The sequence below is a fragment of the Mandrillus leucophaeus genome, unplaced genomic scaffold, assembly GCF_000951045.1.
Source record: "Mandrillus leucophaeus isolate KB7577 unplaced genomic scaffold, Mleu.le_1.0 Scaffold608, whole genome shotgun sequence".
Lineage (NCBI taxonomy): Eukaryota > Metazoa > Chordata > Mammalia > Primates > Cercopithecidae > Mandrillus > Mandrillus leucophaeus.
This window is the reverse complement of record NW_012106564.1, coordinates 937,933-961,971: the sequence shown is the minus strand read 5'-3', so window position 1 is coordinate 961,971 and position 24,039 is coordinate 937,933. Positions and strand designations below refer to the sequence as shown.

General features: G+C 37.0%; 1 protein-coding gene and 1 pseudogene across 2 annotated transcripts in view; one reads left to right on the top strand and one right to left on the bottom strand.

Annotated features, from left to right (window-relative positions):
* The window catches only part of ADGRG7 (adhesion G protein-coupled receptor G7), a 76,778-nt gene that overhangs the window by 28,047 nt on the left and 24,692 nt on the right, over positions 1 to 24,039 (top strand). Inside the window, exons 9-15 of the mRNA XM_011999894.1 lie at positions 74 to 237; positions 695 to 850; positions 3,854 to 3,966; positions 8,983 to 9,329; positions 10,047 to 10,143; positions 13,494 to 13,649; positions 21,768 to 21,924. Of these exons, the coding sequence (XP_011855284.1) occupies positions 74 to 237; positions 695 to 850; positions 3,854 to 3,966; positions 8,983 to 9,329; positions 10,047 to 10,143; positions 13,494 to 13,649; positions 21,768 to 21,924 (1,190 nt within the window). The remainder of the gene's footprint in view (positions 1 to 73; positions 238 to 694; positions 851 to 3,853; positions 3,967 to 8,982; positions 9,330 to 10,046; positions 10,144 to 13,493; positions 13,650 to 21,767; positions 21,925 to 24,039) is intronic.
* On the bottom strand, positions 18,586 to 19,291 carry LOC105553764 (annotated as a pseudogene). The gene has a single exon (XR_001008214.1). The product of XR_001008214.1 is annotated as a glia maturation factor beta pseudogene (transcript).

Genomic DNA, 24,039 nt, shown 5'->3' with positions numbered 1-24,039 from the left:
AACAATGTGAGATATTGTTTTTTGTTTACCCTACAGTTCACTTATTGATCTTAATGTCTTTTTCTCCCTATAGGTAACAGCAAGGCATGTGGCTTTGTAGTTTATCAAAATGACAAGCTTTTCCAATCAAAAACTTTTACAGCTAAATCAAATTTTAGTCAAAAAATTATCTCAAGCAAAACTGATGAAAATGAGCAAGATCAGAGTGCTTCTGTTGACATGGTCTTTAGTCCAAGGGTGAGTTTTTCATTGCAGATACAAGAAAAAAGTGTCCTCATGCTTTCTTTCTGATGGTGGCAGCTGAGACTGAGTAGAGTAATACAGGGGAAGAAGAGAATAGGAGCAAAGGGCGGGAGTTTCCATGAACAGAAATAATAAAAATTCAGACCAATCTTGAATACCAAAAGCAGGGATATTTTGAATAAAAGAAATCTACAGCAAAACTCTTCAAAAGATTCTTTGATGTATCCATTTAAATATTCCTCCCAATCATATCTTTTGTCAAACTAACTAAATGCAAAGTTAGCTAATTTAAATTTTATCTCCTTTTTTCCCTCTCCTTAATCATAATGAATGTGCTAATGCTTAGTATATATTTAATTCATTTCTCAGATGACTGTCTTACACTACTTGATTTTTTTAGCCCAATTAAGCATTTAGAAATAGTAATTGTAATTATTTTGTCAATTCATAGTACAACCAAAGAGAATTTCAACTCTATTCCTATGCCTGCGTCTATTGGAATTTGTCAACAAGGGACTGGGACACGTATGGCTGTCAAAAACACAAGGGCACTGATGGATTCCTGCGCTGCCACTGCAACCATACTACTAATTTTGCTGTATTAATGGTAAGGATGTACATAGCAATCTCTTTCCAGATGAGAATTTTCCTTATACACAATTCTAGTATGTGCTTCTTGGAGATAACTTTGGGATTTAATTTACATAGATTCTCAACTCAGATTAAATAGAAAAACAGGAAATAAAATGATAGGACTAAAGGCTGGGTGCGGTGGCTCACCCCTGTAACCCCATCACTTTGGGAGGCTGAAGCAGGCAGATCACGAGGTCAGGAGTTCGAGACCAGCCTGACCAACATGGTGAAACTCCATCTCTAGTAAAAATACAAAAATCAGCCGGGTGTGGTGGTGCACGCCTGTAATCCCAGCTACTGGGGAGGCTGAGGCAGGAGAATTGCTTGAACCTGGGAGACAGAGGTTGCAGGAGAATTGCTTGAACCTGGGATACAGAGGTTGCAGTGAGCCGAGATCGTACCATTGCACTCCAGCCTGGGCGACAGAGTGAAACTCTGTCTCGAAAACAAAACAAAACAAACCAAAAAATAGGACTAAGGTAAAGGCGAGTAGAATAGAACTTTTTGCTATGTGGTCGTAGGATAGACAGGTCAGCACTATGTATTTGATCATGGGAAGGGAGCCCATGTGTGGAAGAAAAGCTGGTGGACTCCATTCAACTAACTCACATGTTCTGAAGCGTAAACTTGTTATAGCCAGAGGTAAAGCTGTATAGCTGTGTGTCAGAGACAGGTTCAATATTTCCTTAGCTATATGTGGACAGTTTAAATCATTACCCAAAGCTTTTCCCATTGAAATTGCTCAAGTTACTAAGTCTTTGCTAGAAGATATAAAAGAAAAAACTCTTTAATTCCTTCAATTTGTCCCCTAGTTTCTCCAGGTATTCTTTAATTCTTTTACTCTAAAGCTATACTGTGCAAGCAACTGATAATACTTAGCGCTGGTGTGCAGCTGTGCTTGCATCTCTCAAGGTTCTTGTGCTGAACTTTGTAAGAAGAGGGGCTTCTGTATGTTCTATTTCCAGAAATCTGTTATTCTGGTGAAACAAAAAAAATGTTAGTTTATATACTTGATGGAATGTTTTTTATACACAATGGAATGGGGAGTTATAGAGAGTGTTCTTCTCCTTAGTAAGGGACTATTAATGTTATGAATCTCCCAAGGAGAAGCAGATGTTTTCATTTCCCAGTAGCTATAATACAGCCATATTTGGGAAGCCAGTGGAGACTGGTGGAACGTACTTGTATAGCTTGCATTATCAAAGCATAGAACCTTGCTTTTTAAAACTTTTTGAGATAACTGTAGTTTTCTCATTTTAATTATAAAACCTCTCTTATTTTAATTCACATGGATTATTTCTATTCTAACGTGTATTACAGAGAGGTCTGCTTTCTCAATCAGGAGATACAGGAGAAAAATTTAACTTTTTGATATCTTAAAGTCATAGGATCGTTGATTAGCTATGTAAAGCTCAGGTTGCTATACATGTTAAATGATACAGTTTACTACAGTTATCTATTCCCTTTCTTGAGGTTAGGCTTTCAGCTATGTCTTCTCACTAGTATCTGACTGCCTCAATGCCTATGTACCTACATTTGTAATTAGTTTTGGTTTGCAATATTTTTTTTTAAATGGCTGATTCAAATTGCCTGTGAAGTAAGAGCAAATAGGCTCTGAGTGAAAAGATTATTTTTAAAATCTGAAGACCTATGAATCTTATTATTCTTTTTGCATCTACTTAGTATACTACACACAAGAAATAACATAAAATTTTTGTTTTATTATTTTTAAATGTGTATTTTGTTTTTATTTTATTTCTATAAAAGCAATACACAGGCATTGCATAAAGTATGAAAGTATATACTAAACAAAAATATACTCATATGGAAAAATGTTTATGAAAAAGTAAAATGGCAATTCGAGCATAATGCTATTATGTTAACAAACCCCTGTCTGTTTGTGTAATAGACATAGATAGTATTTTTAAGCATGTAAGAAAAAAAGATAGGCTCTCAAGAGGTAAGTATGGTGTGGGGTAGCTGGCAGTATAAAGGAACATATGCTTTTTTTTTATTAGGCCTCTATATTCCTTTCATATTTTACAGTGGTTTTCTAATTTTAACAACTTAAAAAATCAGAAAGTACAGATAAGCAAAATGAACTATACATATCCAACCCACCCTGTGACCATCACCACTACCTCAACAGATTTCTAAGATTACATACTCATATGGTATATATTTTCATACATATACACACACACACATACAAACATGTTGAGATATATATAAATATATCACACAAAAATAAGACTTCCTTTAAAAAATTAACAGGGTATGAGCATCTTTCCATATTTATGAAGATATTTCTGCAACTTTATTTTTAGTGCATCAACTTAGATATACTTAGAGTCCAGTTACACATAAAAATAATGTCATGAATAAGTGAGGCAACTTTTGACAATTTAGATCTAATTCAAACAATTTTGATTTTAGACATCAAGGAAGAGTATAAATAGTTGACTTGTGAACAACGTGAGACTGTATGGGTCCACTTAATATGTGGATTTTTTTCAATAACAAAGTCTGCCCTCCACATTGGCCCTCCACTTTCTGCATCCACAAGGAAACATAGATGGAAAATAACACGGTATTGTCAGAGTGTAAAACTGGTATATGGAGGCCAGCTTTTCACATCAGCAGGTTCCACAGGACCAACTGCAGGACTTGAATATGCACGGCTTTTGGCATCTGCAAGTTGTTCTGAGACACTCCCCCCGCAAATACCAAGGCATGACTGTATATTTTTCCCTAACTGAATGAGTTAGATAATTATTCTCAAGTCTGTACTTCAGGTAAACTGCTTAGCAATAAGGGGTTGATGTATTTCACTTTTAAATATATCAAGAGCTTTACAAAAGGAAGATATGTCTGGCAACTGTCTGGTTATTTTGACCCATGTAACTCTGTGATGTTGACTTTCATTAACATTTCAGGGATGATTATTTAAAAATGTGAGTCTTAACTTGTTTTTCAGACTTTCAAAAAGGATTATCAGTATCCCAAATCACTTGACGTATTTTCCAACGTTGGATGTGCACTGTCTATTACTGGTCTGGCTCTCACAATTGTATTTCAGATTGTCACGAGGTAAGAGCAGAAGCAGGCTCTTTTCAGAAAAGAAATTGCTATCTTGATATAATTTACTCTGAAAATTCTCATAAGAATGTAGTGTCTTTGAACTAGACGAGAACTCAGAAATGTACTTATTTTATAGAGGAGGACATTCAGGCCTGGAAAGGCTAAGAAATACACACAAATAAATATATAATTACAAATTGTGGCAAGTGCCTTGAAAGAAAATTATATGCCACTTATTTACAAGTTTGTCATGTAAAATTAATGTGGTCCTGCAGCTCATGAATGCTATAATTCCTTAGTGTTGAATAGAACCATGCCTATCAATTTGTATTTGTAAAGGAAAGAGACATTGCAAACAGCATTTTTTAAAAAAAGTAATTTAAAAAATATATCGAGCTTTCAAATGGTGAAATGTTTTCCAAAAATATATGGTTTTCAAATGATGAAAGTTTTTGAATCCCATATCTTAAAGTCTAATTTTAAATAATGACCTATAAACAAATACTTCTCTCCACCTTGACCCCTTCATTTGAGGTCCAATTTTGTATCCCATTCATTAGGTTTTGTCACATGCTACATTTTTTAACTGCCTGCGGTCTTTTAGAAGCTCGTTCATTTATTAATTTACTCTGTTTACTGTGTGTTTCTTCTGTCAACTTCACATTTCATGTTTGTTTGGTCTTTCATGACACTGAAATTTTTCAAGCATCCAGGCCATTTACTTTGAAAAATGTTCCACAATGAAGATTTGTCTGAAATTTTCTTCATGAAGAGATGCAGGTTAATTATTTTTGGTGGGAATACTGCAATCATGGATTTTTTTTTAGTGTGACACGACAAGAAATGCATATCAGTGTGTCTCGTTGTAGGCTGTAAGTTTGATTCCTCGTTTAAAGTGATGTCTGCCAGATTTCCACATTTTTTCCCTGTGTAAATAATAGGTGACTCATGGGGTGCCACTTTGAGGCTGCATGATATACTGTTTCCCAAAAATCTTTTACTTAATGATCTTGTTACTCATCCTTACTGGAACAAATTATTACATTAGTAGTTGAAAAATGGTGATCTTCTAGTCTATCGTTCTTTCTGTATTTGTTTGCTATACTCTTTTGCAAAAAGCATACTTCCCAGTGTAGCCAGAGGGAGCCACTTCATGTTGTTTTGTCATGTCTCAGTCTTTAGTCACTTCCTTATTTCAATCACAGCAAAATGATCATCGTTCACTTTCTGTGCCTCATACCTGAACCAGCCATTTCTCCGAAGAGCCAGAATTGTTTTCGATTCCTTTTTTTCCCCCTTTTCACATTAAATGAGTCTCTTGCCATTCATTTAAAAGTTTTACAGTGAGTGCTTCTGTTGTAAGGAGCTGAATACAAACCTGTGAACAGACAGATAATCTCCTATCTCTCATGAAATATACACTTTTGGCGGGGAGAGGGAAGACATTATAAAAATATATACACAACTGATTATATAGTTACAAATTGTGGTAAGTGCCTTGAAGGAAAATTACATACCATGTAATTACATGTTTGTCATGTAAAATTAAATGCCTCTTAAATTTGTCTCATTATTTGTATTTCTACCATCACCACAGTTGTACTGACGATTATTTGGCCCCATAAGGATGAGTCATAGTTGCTGCATAACCAGTTTCTTTGCCCAAACCTCACTCTTTTCATTTGTCATCAGATTTCTTTACTCCTTCATCAATACATTTTCTAGCACAATTATGCAACCATAGATGGCACTAAAATTCATCAGGAAACAAAAATAAAAATAAACGCCAGGCATGGAGGTTCACACCTGTAATTCTAGCACTTTGGGAGGCCAAGGCAGGAGGGATTGCTTGAGCCCAGGAGTTTGAGACCAGCCTGGGCAATACAGCAAGATCACATCTCAAACAAGGCAATACAGCAAGATCACATCTCAAACAAATTTTTTCAAAAAAGAGAAAAAACAAAACAAAAATAAAGACAAAATTTTATTGACTTTAAAATCCTGAATTATAAAATTTTCTTTGTTCTTGGACAGGTTCCCATATAATAATAACGCACAGAATACAGATAGTCCCCTACTGACCATGGTTCAACTTACGATTTTTCAGCTTTAAGATGGTGCAAAAGTGATAGCATTCAGGACGTTTCGTGATTTATGATAGGGTTATGTCCCAATAAACCCATTGTAAACTGAAAATACGGTAAGTTGAAATGATGTTTTTAGTTTTCAATGGATTTATTGGGATGCAATCTCATTGTAAGTTGAGGAGCATCTACATAGTAATAATGTATAAGAAAGGCCAGGCTATTTGAAAATCACCTCTTCTTCCTGTGGATTATAATTGATAAAATTAGATAAAAACTAGAATCTAATCTTACTTTTATATAAAAAGATTCTTTTGAGTACTTTTTGCAGTTCTGGTCATTAAACCTCTCAATAGATTTAATGAAATTTTGAATTGTCCCGAAATCTCAACTAAAATGTCAAGCAGACGGACTGAGTGCTGTTTGAATGAAAGCTTTTTTATTCAGTGTGGGAATCCAAAGATCAAGAGAGGTCATGACGAAACATCATAAAAACATAAAGAATATATAGTGGGCAAATAGACTTCATCAAATTATGAGTTATTAAGAATAAAGAGGTACTTGAAGGTTAGAACTTTAGGCATAATAATAAACCTGGGAAATGGTATTCCAAGAGGTCTTGCAGTCTGAAAAATCCAGAAGGCTTTAAATGGTAGTGAGTAGAGATTTTATAACTTTTACTGGTGTAGAACTATCTGCCATAGTATGCATGAAACTGTAACATGCCTTTAAGGGGCTATAAGGGGATTGCTTTTAAGCAATAAGGAAAATAACACATGTACAAAAAAGAGTATCATGTCTTACTTTTTAGATCAACTTTACTAAGAGAAATCTTGCATTCTCTGCCAATCTGAAAATACACCTGTGGGCTAGCACAGAACATATACATGAACTACACACAGCACACCATACATACATGCACACACACACACATACACACTCAAACACTCATACTGCCTTCTGAAGATTACTGGTAAACAAGGCTGGCCTGCAGACAAAATCAGAGAAACAGCTGCTCTTTTAGAGCAAAGACATTAGGTAAGCATGAGAAGGGAAAAAAGGCAATTTTAAACAGCACTTGGTTGTCCACCCAGAAATTATATCTTCCACATAAAGGAACAGTTCTTGGGAATGACTTACATTCAAAGTGCGGTTCAGGACATCTTGACCATCTGACAATCAGCAAGCATTTCCCAAAATATGGTCCCTGAAACATTAGTCCTGGGGAGATTCTTGACGAAAATAAGGTTCTGAAAATTCTTGCAGAAAAGATATGTGAAATTTTGTTGTGTATAAGCCATTTAAAAAGGCAGTAATCATTAGTCTACTTAAATTATAAAGAATAGCATCAGTAACAATAGGCCGTGAAACAAATTAAAAATATTTTTACCTAATTTAAATCTTCATGGAAGCCTCACTCTTTAAACATAAAGTAAGCTGAATATTACCTAATTTTGTTTTAAAGCTATTACACTGTTATGGGAAATTATTTAAAAATTGTCTTTGGCCTTATTTTAAAAGTGAGTTTTAAAGACAAATTACATTTTAAAACTCAAGACTTTTTTTCTCCACATTTAAACATGAGTTCGTCTACTAATGTGCAATTTTCTGTTATAAAAAATTTTAAAACTCCATATAGGGCCTCGTCTACAGATGCTTGTAAATTTAGAGTAGAACTTATTATCTAGTGTTATATTAAAAAAAACTGCCCCAAAACTCAGTGGATAGGAACAGATATTATTTCTAATGATTCTGTGGCTTGTCTGGTTCGGCTGGGTAATTTTTCTACTGGTCTTGCTGGAGTCTTGCAGTCAGATGGCGGCTAGGCCAGAGTCATCTGGAGGCTCACCTAGAATGCTAGGAGAGCTGGATCTTTCTCCCTCTCCATACAGTCTCAGAGGACTTCCACGCAGTTTTATTTTTCAGAAAGGTGTCTGGGCTTTTTACACAGTGGCTCAGAACTCCCAGGAGCACAAAAGAGAAAGCTGTCAGTGTTGTAGGACTTTCTCCTTTGTTCAGCTGAAAGCTGGGTTGTTGTCACACGACCATGAAAGATTAGGCTCACACTTTGAAGGGTAAAAAAAAACAGGGTTAATTGGGTGAAAAGGGAAAAAAAGGGCAACAGGGACTCTCAGCAAAGTGACAGTCCTGCTAGTACGCCTGCGCAGATTGAATCCGGCTACCTCCCGGGAAGAGGAGAGGCCAGGCTCCGCCCCTCTGCAAAGGGCGGGAACTTCCCACAGCTCCACCCGGTTCTCCGAGCACGCTGCTCAGTTGGAGGTTCTCCTGCTATAGCTTTGTACTAGGTTGCCTCACCTGGGGGGCCATGTTATGACTTTTATATTCCCCAGGCACTTGTGCCTTTGTGAAGCCTTTCATTCATTAACGAAAGATTAAAAATTATATTTTATGATTGCATTGGTACAAAGATGAATATATTACTATTCTTTGAGCTAAGAGTTCTCTGTTTTCTTCTAAGTCTAAAAGAAGTTAAAACATTACTATGGGATACAAACACTAAGCACTATTGTGTCTAATGGATAAGTCGGCCTTGGCTGCCAGGACTTCTGTTGCATCCCATCAGTTACATCAAGGTACAGGCCAGACTACTGTGAAGGGACTATGCAGGGCTACCTACCAGGAAGTAGGGTTCACTGGGGGCCCTCTTTGGAGATTAGCTATCACTTTTGATCAGAACACAGTTTCGAGAAAAGAGACGTCAACCTGTTTCCTTTAACTCATGACTTTGTGGAAATGATAAGAGGAGAGTATAGTTTTCTGATGTAATTGAGAAGGTAGATTTACCAGCTGTCCCCACTGGGCTATGAACTGAATTTACATTGGGCAATAATATTCTTTGTTCCCAGAAATTTCACTGCAGTTTGTTTTGTGCAGTTGTTTTGTTTCATTTAATTTTTTATATGAATTTACTTATTTTCAGGAAAGTCAGAAAAACCTCAGTAACCTGGGTTTTGGTCAATCTGTGCATATCAATGTTGATTTTCAACCTCCTCTTTGTGTTTGGAATTGAAAACTCCAATAAGAACAATAAGACAAGTGATGGTGACATCCATGATATTGACTTTAAGAATAATGACGTACCCCAGACCGACACCATTAACACCCCGAATCCCACGTGCACTGCGATTGCTGCCTTACTGCACTATTTTCTGTTAGTGACGTTTACCTGGAATGCACTCAGCGCTGCACAGCTCTATTTCCTTCTAATAAGGACCATGAAGCCTCTTCCTCGGCATTTCATTCTTTTCATCTCATTAATTGGATGGGGTAAGTGTTTGCATCTCCCCTTTCTCAGGAATTTAATTTTGTGGAAATCATTTAAACGAACACTTATTGAAGGCCAAACAGTCCAAGGCCTTGATGTAATTAACAGGACATAGAAAGTACAGTGATTGCTAAGAATACTTTCTCTCTAGAAGCTTATACTCCAGTGAAGGAGGCAGATATGATCAAGGCAAGAATACGAGATACATCACAAACTAACTTAACTAACTGAAAAATGTTAATTTCCTTTAACATCTCTTTTTATTAATTTGATTTGAGATTTAGGCCACAAATAATTAACTTCCAGCTACTTTAAAAGAAATGTTTCAAGAAAGACAATCAGAGTGACTCTTTAAGCAAAAATATTTGAAAAATTTATTGGGTTCCAGCAAAAGAAGACTTGTTTCAGGGATATCTAAATTTAAATTTATTCAAGTGACAGAGGAACTATGCCACTGAAACATGACAATTCTGGTAAGAGTTACAAAGAAACTGGAAATAAGATTGATATGTGGAGCCACCACTAAAAATGAAGGGAAAACACTTGGAGAAAAATTATGTCCACTGTCGACCTACATCTGTAGGATCACTTTGTATATTGTCCATAGTGAAAGCAACATACATCCTGAAGAGGGTCAGATGTATAATTCATGTATGGTCTTTTATAATTAATCCAAGTCTGGATAAATCATTAATTCTATGCCTCTCTTTATCACATAGGAGTCCCAGCTATCGTAGTGGCTATTACAGTAGGAGTTATTTATTCTCAGAATGGAAAGAATCCACAATGGGAGTTAGACTACCGGCAAGAGATAATGTGAGTTTATATTTTTTTAAATGTCCAATTGTTTGACCTAAGAGTATAACTGTTTAGTGACATTGACTCCAAGTGTTGGTGTAATTTGCATTTCACTTTATAATTGTCATGTTTAGTGGTAGACATTTCAAATTCCCAAACTACATTATATTTTAAATGTGATGACATGGAAATTTCCCATAAGTCCTTTTGTAAAGCAACTAATCAACTTCTAAATTTATAAATGTGAACTTTATTATGTTAAATTTGTCTTCTTTCATTAAATCTGAAAATCATGATACAATAGGTATTATCCTTAGTAATCCTATATCTTAGTTTTCTCATCCAGAAAATGGGAATAACAATAATAGTAATTCCTGTTCTGGGGTCACTGCAAGGGATCAATCAAGTGTGAAAACATTTAATAACTTGAACACTCTCTGTATGTCTCACTCATGTAAACCAATTCTATGTTGATAAGATTTTAATGAACATTTCATGATGATTTATCATACATAACAAATTCTTCCTGTGATTCCAGTGTGAATAATGAACTGTTGTAACAGAAGCATCTGACTGTATGGCATTTCCTTTTTTTGTGTGGGGGAGAAAAGAAAGTGGAGCTGAACTGAGACTCAACTCTTTATATGCATTTCTGCTACCAAATGGCAACTGCTCTTCAATTTATCTTCCCTTCTCATTTTATAAATCTAACTATTCTTTTCTCCAAATTCCACCTGAAGTCCCAAACCAACACAAATGAAAGCAAAACTTTTGGAAATGGGCGAGTACACCAAGGGAAGGCTATGGTGTCTGGGAACTCACGTCTTTCCCAGGGCTGGTCACACCCAACTGTAGGCTGGGGAGCTGACTGCCTGGCCTTATTTCATGCTCCCAGACACTATGTTTGATTACGGTTAAATATCGTTTAAGGTTTTAAAATTTTAACGCCACAAGTAGAAATATCTAATTAGAGATACCCAAGTTGCAAATATCTCATAGGTGAGGTAATTCACTTCAAATTGCATTATTAATTGGTGTTAACTCATGCACAGGGCTAGACTCACTCCTTTAAAAGTCTTCAGAAGAAAGAAGCCAACTGACTTAAATTTGTTCACACTGAGCTATAAATAATTAAGGGCAGCTTCTTTCCTGATTATGGTGTTAGCTGTGGGGGAAGATACAAGGTAACTGATAATAAGAGAAGCTGGGGAGAGAGGAAAGGATGTGTGACACCAGCATCCACCTCCTCCTGGACTTTCTCCCCCACCTTCCACCCTACACACATGCCATCAACGGCCACATTTCTTCAGGATATATTGAGACCCAGGAGGGATTATTTTTGGTTTTCCTGAGTTATTCTCCTAGCAGTTGCTCCTCAACAGCCTGTGCGCTCCCCTGTTGCTCCCAGTTCTGCCAGTCATCCTGAAATTCCTGACCCAGTTACCTGAAGTACTGCTGTCTCTGCATAGACCCAGTTGCAGGGTAAATGTAGGGCAGGCCACATTCCTCTTTAATGCTCTACCCCCAGTTCTCTGTACCACTACCATGTAGGCCGTTTCAGACATTCGTGAAGGGTTGAGGTTAACATGGGAAATTATAATTGGGGGAAATTTTTCAAGAATTGCTTTTATGCTGTAGCTGTCTTTCCCTATGTTCCATGGCAAACTTATCAAGGAGTTAAACACTTAATCTGCATCCAATTATAATGCTCTTCAGACCTCAAGTTCATAGCTATTTGTCGGATCGATCTCCACCATCCTGAAGATAAACTTGGCACTATTTTATTTATGGATGGACTTACTATTGTATCTGTTAGAGGGAAGCATGCCTTTGCATTTTTAGATTCATTATAGAGAATGGAACATCATCTCAGTTTCCTCCTAGGTCATTCAGATTAGAAATATGATTTTCAATACTTTAAAACTATTCCAATGCAAAAAAATTTAGAAATTCTTTGGAATGTATAATAATGGTGTTTTACAAAACTCCAGGGGAAAGAAGATAAAATTAATTGAATGCCAAATATGTGCCATAGCTTCTCACATCATTGTAACACCTAATGGCCTACCTGACACCTCCACTTGACTGTTTAATAGACATCTCCTCATCTTCCCTCCCAAACCTGCTCATCTCATCGTCTTCCCCAGTTAATAGCAATTCTATCCTTCTAGGTGCTCAGATTTTGGAGTCATTCTTAATTCCCCTAAATACCACGTCCAACCCATCAATAAATTATTTTGCTTTACTTTTAAATATGTCAGGAATCAGACTCTTTCTTAACATCTCCTCTCCTGGTCCAAACTACCATATTATTGCAATAGACTCCTTGTTATTAGGTTGGTGCGAAAGTAATGGCAGTTTCTGCCATTACTTTCGCACCAACCTAATATTTCCTACTTTTGCTCATGCTGTTCTCTCATCACTGCACCTGGAGTAATGCTTTTAAAACTCAAGGCAGATCATGTCATGTCTCTCCGTGTTGTCTAGGGTACAAGCAATCACCCACAAAGCCTCTACATAATTTGTATCTTTGCACTAACGTTATCCACTTTCTGTGGTTCAGCCACACTAGCCTTTTTTTCCTTCTTAAGCTGTCACCTCAGGGCCTTTGCACTTGATGTGGTTTCTGCCTGGAACACACTTCTCCATCATCTACTTCAGGTCTTTGCTCAAATACAGCTTTTTTCCATGAGGTTTTCCCTGATCACTCTATTTAAAATGAAACACCCCTCCCCTCCACACACATTTACACAGTCATTTCTACTCTCATTACCTGATTTACTTTTTCTCCATGGCATTTGTCACCATCTGACATATTGTGTATTTTATTTACTTTGTTTTATCTATTTCTCTGCACTAGAATGTAACCTTATTAAAGAAGGGATTTTTGTTTTGTTCACTGCTAATACCTTGGTGTCTAAAACAGTATCTCTAGCACATAGTATGTACTCTGTAAATACTTATTAAATGAATTAATTCTTTCAACAATGCCAGTAGGTGGTTACTAGTATTTTCACCTCAGATGAGAAAAAAGCACCACTACAACCACCACCACCACACACACAAAAAAACCCAGAACAAAACCAAAACAGGTACAATGAGGTTAAATAACTTTTTCAAACTCTTTTTAAGCATTTAATATTTAAAAAATGCCCATCAATAGGAGACAGTTTAAAGTTACAGTATATTATTTCACTTTTCTAGTAGGTGGAATTCTTGAAAGTCATCTCAAATGCATAAAATGCAGAGGGATGTTAACTTTTAGCAGATCTTTCAGTTGAGTGAATGTCAATAATGTTAATAGCACAAGGAACCAGTATGTGTACCTTTCTTAGTCTGCTGAAGTAATTTTTTTTTTTTCTCCACAGCTGCTGGCTGGCAATTCCAGAACCCGATGGTGTTACAAAAAGTCCACTGTTGTGGTCATTCATCGTACCTGTAACCATTATCCTCATCAGCAATGTTGTTATATTTATTACCATCTCGATCAAAGTGCTGTGGAAGAATAACCAGAACCTGACAAGGTAAGATTCCCAACGAATGGGACGCTGCCAGGCAAGGCTCATCCAGCACTTAACGCAGCACCATAACACATCCACCGTTCCAGGAGCTTTCAAACTCAGACAATGGCAGGGCTGTGTGGTTCGCAGGAGAGATTTTCTCTTATACTTTGACTCAGAAAGTGGATCTTCTCGTCTTCTCACATCAGTATAGTCTGCTCTCAATATCCTGGGTTTCCACATCTGTGGATTCAACAAAACGAGGATCAACTAAAAACTAAACCTAGACTTCAAGAAAAAAAAATTTCTGCCCTTGTCCTAAATATTCAAGAAATCATATTTGAATAATTAAAGAAATGAGAGGGTTATGAGGAAATGCCGGTCCCTGGATTTTCATTTTATTAATACAATCCGGTACCTGTTGGCTGTATTTTACATGTATTACTTGAATTACACAATAGCACTAAAATTTCTTATTTATTTTATTTTATTATTAGTTTTTGAGACAGGGTCTTGCTCTGCCATCCAGGCTGGAGTGCAGTGGCACAATCACAGCTCACTGCAGCCTTGACTTCCTGAACTCAAGCGATCCTCTCCCCTCAGCCTCCAGAGTAGCTGGGACTACAGGCACACACTACTATGCCCAGATAATCTTTTTCTATTTTTTAAAATGATGTAGTCTCTGTCAAAAAGAGGCTGGTCTGGAACTCCTGGGCTCAAGTGATCCTCCTCAATTGGTTTCCCAAAGTGCTGAGATTACAGGCATAAGCCCAGTCTTAAATGTTTTAAATTAGTCGTAACCATACAAAAATTTGGAGAACTCACTTAAAAATTAAATTTTCGGCAGGGTGCAATGGCTCATGCCTGTAATCCCAGAACTTTGGGAAGCTGAGGCGGGTGGATCACCTGAGCTTGGTAGTTTGAGACCAGCCTGACCAACATGGAGAAACCCTGTCTCTACTAAAAATACAAACTTAGCCAGGTGTGGTGGCACATGCCTGTAATCCCAACTACTTGGGAGGCTGAGGCAGGAGAATCGCTTTAACCCAGGAGGCGAAGGTTGTGGTGAGCCGAGGTTGCACCATTGCACTCCAGCCTGGGCAACAAGAGCGAACTTCATCTCCAAAAAGAAAGAATTGAATTTTCTCTTGAAAAAATTGGAATATCTGGCCACTCTAAGCTGACATTCCCTGCAGGGTTCATGTGCTTTCTGATTTACCAGTTCACATCCATGCTGCTTCTCTCCTTTCTATAACCTTTCTGGCTCCGGAAAGCATTTTCATTGTCATCCCTGCTATGCAACAAGAGCATTCAGTTGGAGAGACAAAAAGCAGAAACTATTAAACATTTATACTCTACCCCTCCTGACCCCATCTCCATAGCATACATTGACGGGAATACAGTGCTAATGAGACTATGAGTTCAGATTTAATTCTGTAAGATTTTGCTCATATTTAAGTAGACTTAACAAATGCAAGCACATCTGTGAGCTTATAGCAAGCTTACAAATAGATCCACTTAGTGTGACCAGATGAGTAAAAGCCACCATCTTTAGTGGGACTTTGTCTTTTGTTTCTTTTAATGCTGACATTTTATTTAAAGCAGTACAAGCACCATGCTTAACAAAACACTGTCCAAAATACACATGCAATATGAATTAGCAGAGATTGAAACCACAGCTTAAGAAGTTGTGCCGGTTGTTGGTTTTTTGAAATGATGACAGAGAACTGTTAAAATTCACAAGACTAAACCATTAATGTTTCCAGCCTCCTGCATGAGGTTATATTGGACCATCGAAATCAGCAGGAACTGCCCTGTCATGGTAATGATCTCAAACAATATTCAAGTAATTATATTTATATGAATTATACTCCAAAAAGCAAGAAAATACAATTTCTATCACAAGTTTACTGTATATGAGCACTGATTTGAAATGTCAAATGGCATAATAAAAACAAATTTCTCAAGAATATTCAGCTTGGGACCATTGATTTTAAGTGGCCTAGAAGATTATTACATTCTTTCAGAAACACAAAATAAGATTTGTCCAGAAATGTTTGAAACACATCCTCACAAAAGTTGTTAACGGCTCAAACTCTACAGATTCCAGTATTATCAGTTTATTGAACAAATAGGGAAAGCAACCATAGTAAGAATACTTGAATTTATAGAATACAAATTACCCTCTGCTTCCACCAAATAACAGCATTTAAATTCTTATGAAAATATCTATTCATCACTTGTCCGCGTATGGATTAATGACATTGCTCAGGTTTTAGAAGTAGTTCAAACATTTTTTAAGTACACCTTCCTTAATATCTGTATGGGTTGGGGGGAAACAGCCAAATTTAATTTGGCAATAAACTCCCCTAACTGGAAGTTTTTAGCTAAAGTGTCAGACAAGGATATAGTTTATGGCTACATATGACCCCGAAAATAGGAGGTCAAAGGGAGGGAAAAGTACTGACACACATTTTGGCACACAGATTATTTAGTAATGACAGTAAAAAAATTTAGCTACACGCTCTTAAACAACAGTATGTTTAACTGCACTAGGCATTTAGTAAACTTTTAGAACTAGACAATTTGAATGTTTATTTTAGAAGTCAGTTAAACTAAAGCAGTCAACCAACTTTTTTCCTAATATAATTGCATCAATACCAGAACAAAGTGATCACTATTCAAAACTCAGACATTTTGGAATTTCAGCATATTAATCTGAGAAGTTTTCTTCATATGTATTTTTTGTTGTCATGGAAGCCACACTAAATAATATTGTGATTACCGGTTGATTTTATTTTGACATTAGATGCTATGCAGAACTTATGCAGGGCCAACAATTTCAAAACTAACGCTGACTTAGAAGACCATGAAGGAGGGTCCCAGGAAAAAAGTTGCTGCCAAAAAGGAAAGAAAGATTAAAGCTGAATGGGAATGGTTGCACCAGAAAGATATGGAATGTAAAAACTGGAATTATGAAACCTGGAGTTATTATTTGGGGAATGGTAGAAAAAAGACACTAAATAGGAAATATACTTGAAAAGAACAATGCAAACTTTAGTAAGATGAAAGGGAAGTCTATACAAATGTTTGAGAACACTTTAGACCATGGGATTTGTCAATCTCCCCATAGAACAGATGAAATAAAAATGTCCTACTGATCCTCTGACCTCAATCTGTTGTGTTGCAAAAAAGATGTTATTGACTAGGAGTCAGGCAAGCTCAAAAAGGCATGGTTTATCACAGCTCTTTGCTCCTGTTCAAGAGAGTAGGGGAACTAAACGTTCTAATGTATGGCAGGTCAATATTATCTGACATTATGGAGGACCTGCAAATTTAAAAATAAACAAAACTAAAACATGCAAGACAAAATAAGGAACTTCAGTTAAAAATACATTCTTGCGGCACTAGTTTCTCTTATTGCTGCAAACCGGGTGAAACAAAACCCCGTTTCCTTCGTTCAGAAATATTAAGAACACTCTCCACTCACTTGGATTACATTTGCATTTCTACAGAATTATATGCATGTTTTTCTCCAATATCAAAATACCTGTTTAAAGAATTGGTAAACTTCCTGGGTGAGTTTTCTCTCTCTCTGGAAATTGGAATAAAGAATCTTTTCCCACCGAGAAGCAAAGCTAACACCTACTCTAGAACTTCCTCATCTCCAACTAACTTTCTGTTGCTTCCTGACTTCTAAATTAGTGGAGCCAAAGTTGGGAACAGAAGATGTTCTATTCAACATCATGAAAATTCCAACTATCTTTACTTCTCAGAGAAACCTCAAAAATAAAATGCAAAGAGCACATGAATGGAAAACATGCCAAAATTTAAATTTTGCTAGTTTTGAGATGAGATGACTAAGATGTTCTTAATATAAGAATTAACTCACCAAATTTAGTTAGTCTTTAGATTCTCTAGACCTATTATCAAATTAATGTTCAGTGGTTACTTATATATTTGTTTCTACAAGTATGCCAAATAACAGAATCCTTGCTTTATGCCAAGAATACCATCATCTAACAAGACTGGTTTAGTTAACTCTTCAGGCAGCCAGTTCAGAATATCTTCTGACATTTAGGATATAAGACGTGATATTATTGTTTTAACGTTATTAACTATGGACTAAGTTTAAAGATAATTTTTTCCTATGGCACAAAACTAATCACAATATACCTAAAATTATAACTCTCGACTGCCATATACTCACCAATGCAAGCAGATAGTTGGAATTTTTAAAATATGAAGTTGATTTAATTATAAATTTCAGATATACACATTAGAAAATTATTTTATTTGGAATCGTTAAAAAAGTATTAATTTCACCAAATCTGGAATACTGGCAGTGTAAAAGTCTTAAACTAACTTTAAAGCTAACAAATCAAAGGCACATTATTAACACATTTAAAATAATTAGTGTTCATTAGTGACATTAAGTGGTGCTTTATAAATGAAGTGTTATTAACCTAGATGCAAAACTGTTTAGAAATGACATAAAAGGAATGAAGCCCTTGATTATTACAACCCACCAATTTCTAAGACTAAGATGCTATTTTCCATAAGGAGAAAAGCTAACAGTCATAATTCTATCATAAAATCTAACTCCCCAACCTTAAAAATTAGTGATTGATGAACATAGTTTCTAGATTTGATTAAAAAGATACAGGAAACCAAACAAGATACAGAACTGATCAGTGTACTTGTGATGCAGGTTACACTACAGTCAATTATTCATGGCTCAATACTGGGCCACTCAAGTCTTTGACCCCAAATTAATTTCAATGATTTGACAAGTGATAATACGCTATTTTCATAAATAAACTGCTAATATCCAGTATTTGTCAAAAGGAGGCAACCGTTGTCTCTTACAATCTAATATATCCACATTCCAATAGTGTCTGTAAATAATAACAAATTCTGAATCATAAGTTATAGAAATTAGTCATAAGAGTGCAAAAAGTCCCTGGAGAAAAGTAATCCACCTAACAATTACCAATACAAGGAAACACCATACAAAGGTTCATTACTATGAAAATGATTTCCTCTTGGTTCAAACTTTGCACAAATGAAGAATTTTTCTTTACTGCAGAAAACAGACTGTAAGTAATGCATTTTTAGACACAAATAAGTATTGATGTCTGGTTCCAGTATGGTCAGGTTAATACATAAATACTTTGGAAACACAGAAGTTCACATTAGTGGAAAAATCCAAGTTTATCACTTAACCATTCTTCAGTTAGGTCTTCCATATTTCTTATTTCAAATACCTTGGTTAGTTCAGCTCTCTGGACTAGCTTATTCTTACTCCCAGCATACATCATCTGTTGTTCAGGCTTACGTCCAACAGAACTGGAGAAAATAAAGCACAAAGGATATGGAACTCTCCCATCCATTATGTTGATATTTATAGCTATACACAATGAAGTGAGGTTGTCGTTCAGGCAGTTCATCTTTAAGTTCATCTGGTGAAATACCCTCCAGCTCCTCATCCAGTACTACCCGGCGTTTATCCTTGTCAGTTTTCATTATAATAGCAGCATTGTTCATTTCTTTGTGAAAATGAAACTTTCTCAGCTTTTGCACTAAATCTTCAGCAACATTACAAACCACCAAAGACTCACTCATTTCCTTTCAGGCTGTCAGCGGCCTGTTGCCTTCACTTGGGCACCTTTTTCTAGTGGGACTATATCTGAAATATGTACTTTACAGATCAAGGGTAAGTATCATTCTTCCTGTGTGAATGGTAGTTCATATTCAGGAGAAATATGGTAAAAAATATTATCACTGATAAACATTAAAAGTATGTTTACTGAACATAAGTGGTGAGAGTGGAAAGAAAAAATAGTATGTTTAATAGCAATGCAGAAAAACCTTGGTAAAGGCTTCTTTACCTAATTGCGCATTAGGATATATTTCCTTCATACAAAAATTATCATGTTTGGCCAGATACCAATTAAATTTGCATTGCTAAATTTTGACTGATAGACTGTGGTTCATAAATTGACCTAGTTATAATGACAAGCAGACTGTGATTTAATTATTTAACAAATAACTTTCATGTGTTCAGTAGCTACATAACAAATTGCCCCAAAACTTAATGGTGAAGAATGACAAATGTTTATTATTTGCTGTGAGTTGAGTGTTGGCTGGGTAGTTCTGTCTTGACTGGCTTGGATGCTTATTAATGATCTAGGATGACTCACTTTTTTTTTTTTTTTTGAGATGGAGTCTCACTCTGTCACCCAGGCTGGAGTACAGTGGTGCGATCTTGGCTACTGTAACCTCCGCCTCCTGGGTTCAAGCAATTCTCTGCCACAGCCCCCAGAGTAGCTAGGATTACAGGCGTCTACCACCACACCTGGCTAATTTTTTTTTATTATTATATTTTAAGTTCTGGGTTACATGTGCAGAATGTGCGGTTTTGTTACATAGGTAGATACGTGCCCTGGTGGTTTGCTGCATCCGTTAACCCATCACCTACATTAGGTATTTCTCCTAATGTTATCCCTCCCCTACCCCCTCACCACCTGACAGGCTCCAGTGTGTGATGTTCCCCTCCCTCTGTCCATGTGTTCTCACTGTTCACCTCCCACTTATGAGTGAGAACATGCAGTGTTTGGTTTTCTGTTCTTGTGACAGTTTGCTGAGAATGATGGTTTCCAGCTTCATCCATGTCCAGGCAAAGGACATGAACTCATCATTTTTTATGGCTGCATAGTATTCCATGGTGTATACATGCCACATTTTCTTAATCCAGTCTACCATTGATGGACATTTGGGTTGGTTCCAAGTCTTTGCTGTTGTGAATAGTGCCGCAATAAACATACGTGTGCATGTGTCTTCATGTGTCTTTATTGTAGAATGATTTATAATCCTTTGGGCATATGCCCAGTAATGGGATGGCTGGGTCAAATGGTATTTCTAGTTCTAGATCCTTGAGGAAGCACCACACTATCTTCCACAATGGTTGAATTAATTTACACTCCCACCAACAGTGTAAAAGTGTTTCAGGCGCCACTGTGGTATGGGGGAAAAAGAAAGAGCTCTGTAGCTAGTTCGGTGTCTGCCCAATTGGCCGCCCAGTTTTGTGCTTAACACCCAGGGCCTTGGTTGGGCAGGAACTGGAGGGAATCTCCTGGTTTGCAGGTTTGGAAGCCTGTGGGACAAGCGCAGTATCAGTGCGGGAGTTCCTCAGGCTCAGACCCTCAAGGCTTCCCTTGGGTAGGGGAGAAAATTCCCCAACCCCTTGCGCTTCCCAGGAGAGGCAACACCCCACCTTGCTCCAGCTGGCCCTCTGTGGGCTGCATCCATTGTTCAATCAGTCCCAGTGAGATGAACCTGGTACCTCCGTTGAAAATGCAGAAATCAGCCGCCTTCTGCGTCAGTCTCGCTGGGATCTGCAGACCGGTGCTGTTCCTATTCGGCCGTCTTGAATCCTTCATGACTCACCTTTATGTCTGGTGGTTGGTGTTTGGTTGGTTTGAGTAGCAACTGCTCAGTTGGGAAAGCTCATCTCTGCTCCATATAGTCTCTCATCTGCCATTAAACCAGTCCAGGCTTCTTAACATAGTGGTCTCAGGGTTCTAAAGAGGTGTAAGGGAAGGCAAATTAATAAACAGATGCTTTCAAGTCTCTACTTGATAAATTTGCTAATGTTCCACTGGTCAAAGTAAGTCACATGGCCAAGCCCACGATCCAGGGGCATAGACTTTCCATAAGAGGAAGAAGATCACTCTGCATCTAACTAACCTTTCTCTCCCACATCAACCTAAGGCTCAGGAAGGTCCAAGGTGCCAAAAAAGGGGATTCCTCCATTGGCTGATCTGTAGTAATACTCACAACATTGAAATTCCATTTCAATGAAGAAGTTGGTTCTTGAAATTTGCCTGCTGTGGTATTAAGGAGCTGTGTTTGCCTGAAGTTTTAAACAAGTATCAATGTAGTCAAAATAAAGCTTGCTAAATCAGATTTTCTCCAGAGTGATGTAAGACTTAGCATCATTTTTCCACCTGGGGCTTAATATTGTTAAGTGAACAATGTGTATGGGCAGCTGAATATGCATTCTAAATAGGAGAGTAATAATGATGTTGATGAGTAAAACTCTAATGAACTACATTATTTTTCTTGTTTTCTTTCACCTAGCACAAAAAAAGTTTCATCCATGAGGAAGATTGTTAGCACATTATCTGTTGCAGTTGTTTTTGGAATTACCTGGATTCTGGCATACCTGATGCTAGTTAATGATGATAGCATCAGGATCATCTTCAGCTACATTTTCTGCCTTTTCAACACTACACAGGTATGGTGTGGATTAGAGTGAAAGTAGCAGAACATGCGGTGGTGGAGATATCACCTTGACCCATTCCTTAGTTACCTTTAAGAGACTATTTTTAAAAAACTAGTGGGTACGTAGTAGGTGTATATATTTATGGAGTACAAGAGATATTTTGATACTGGCATAAAATGTGTAATAATTACTTCAGGATACAAAGGGGTACCCATATCCTCAAGCATTTACTCTTTCTTTGTGTTACAAACAATCAAATTACACTCTTAGTTATTTAAAAATATACAATTAAATTATTATTGACTGGCTGGGTGTGGTGGCTTATGGCCTATAATCCCAGCACTTTGAGAGGGCAAGATGGGTGGATTGCCTGAGGTCAGGAGTTCAAGACCAGTCTAGCCAACATGGTGAAACCCCATCTCTACTAAAAATACAAAAAAATTAGCTGGGTATGGTGGCATGCGCCTGTAATCCCAGCTACTTGGGAGGCTGAGGCAGGGGAATTGCTTGAACCAGGGAGGTGTAGGTTGCAGTGAGCTAAGATCACCCACTGCACTTCAGCCTGGGTGACAGAGGGAGATTCCATCTCAAAAAAAAATTATTATTGACTATAATCACCCTGTTGTGCTGTCAAATACTAGATCTTATTCATTCTAACTATATTTTTGTACCCATACCCATTAACCATTCCCACTTTCCCTTCCCCTCACTGTAATTCCCAGCCTCTGGTAACACTCATTCTACTCTCTATCTCCAGGATTTCAATTTTTTAAACTCTTTAGGTCCCAAATAAGTGAGAATGTGCAAAGTTTGACTTTCTGTGCCTGGTTTATTTCACTTAACATAATGACCTCCAGTTTCATCCATGTTGTTACAAATGACAGGATCTCATTCTTTTTAATGGCTGAATAGTACTCCATTGTGTATATGTACTGCATTATCTTTATCCATTTGTCTGTTGATGGATACTCAGTTTGCTTCCAAGTCTTGGCTATTATGAATAGTGCTGTGAAAAACATGGGAGTGCAGATTTCTTTTCTTTTGAATATATATCTAGCAGTGGGATTGCTGGATCATGTGGTATTTCTATTTTTAGTTTTTTTTTATTATTATACTTTAAGTTCTGGGGTACATGTGCAGAACGTGCCAGTTTGTTACATAGATATACATGTGCCATGGTGGTTTGTTGCACCCATCAACCCATCATCTACATTAGGTATTTCTCCTAATGCTATCCCTCCTCTAGCCCCCAGCTCCCCAGTAGGCCCCAGTATGTGATGTTCCCCTCCCTGTGTCCACATGTTCTCATTGTTCAGCTACCACTTATGAGTGAGAATACGCAGTGTTTGGTTTTCTGTTCTTGTGTTAGTTTGCTGGGAATGATGGTTTCCAGTTTAATCCATGTCCATGCAAAGACATGAACTCATCCCTTTTCATGGCTGCATAGTATTCCGTGGTGTATATATGCCACATTTTCTTTATCCAGTCTGTCATTGATGGGCATTTGGGTTGGTTCCAAGACTTTGCTACTGTGAATAGTGCCGCAATAAACATACATGTGCATGTGTCTTTATAGTAGAATAATTTATAATTCTTTGGGTATATACCCAGTAATGGGATTGTTGGGTCAAATGGTATTTCTGATTCTAGATCCTGAGGAATCGCCACACTGTCTTCAACAATGGTTGAACTAATTTACACTCCCACCAACAGTGTAGAAGTGTTCCTATTTCTTCACATCTTCTCCAGCATCTGTTGTTTCCTGACTTTCTGATGATTGCCATTCTAACTGGTGTGAGATGGTATCTCATTGTGGTTTTGATTTGCATTTCTCTAATGACCAGTGCTGATGAACCTTTTTTTTTCATATATTTGTTGCCTTCATAAATGTCTTTCTTTGAGAAGTGTCTGTTCATATCCTTTGCCCACTTTTTGATGGGGCTGTTTGTTTTATTCTTGTAAATTTGTTTAAGTTCTTTGTAGATTCTGGGTATTAGTCATTTGTCAGATGGATAGATTATAAAAATTTTCTCCCATTCTGTAGGTTGCTGCCTGTTCACTCTGATGATAGTTTCTTTTGCTGTGCAGAAGCTCTTTAGTTTAATTAGATCCCATTTGTCTATTTTG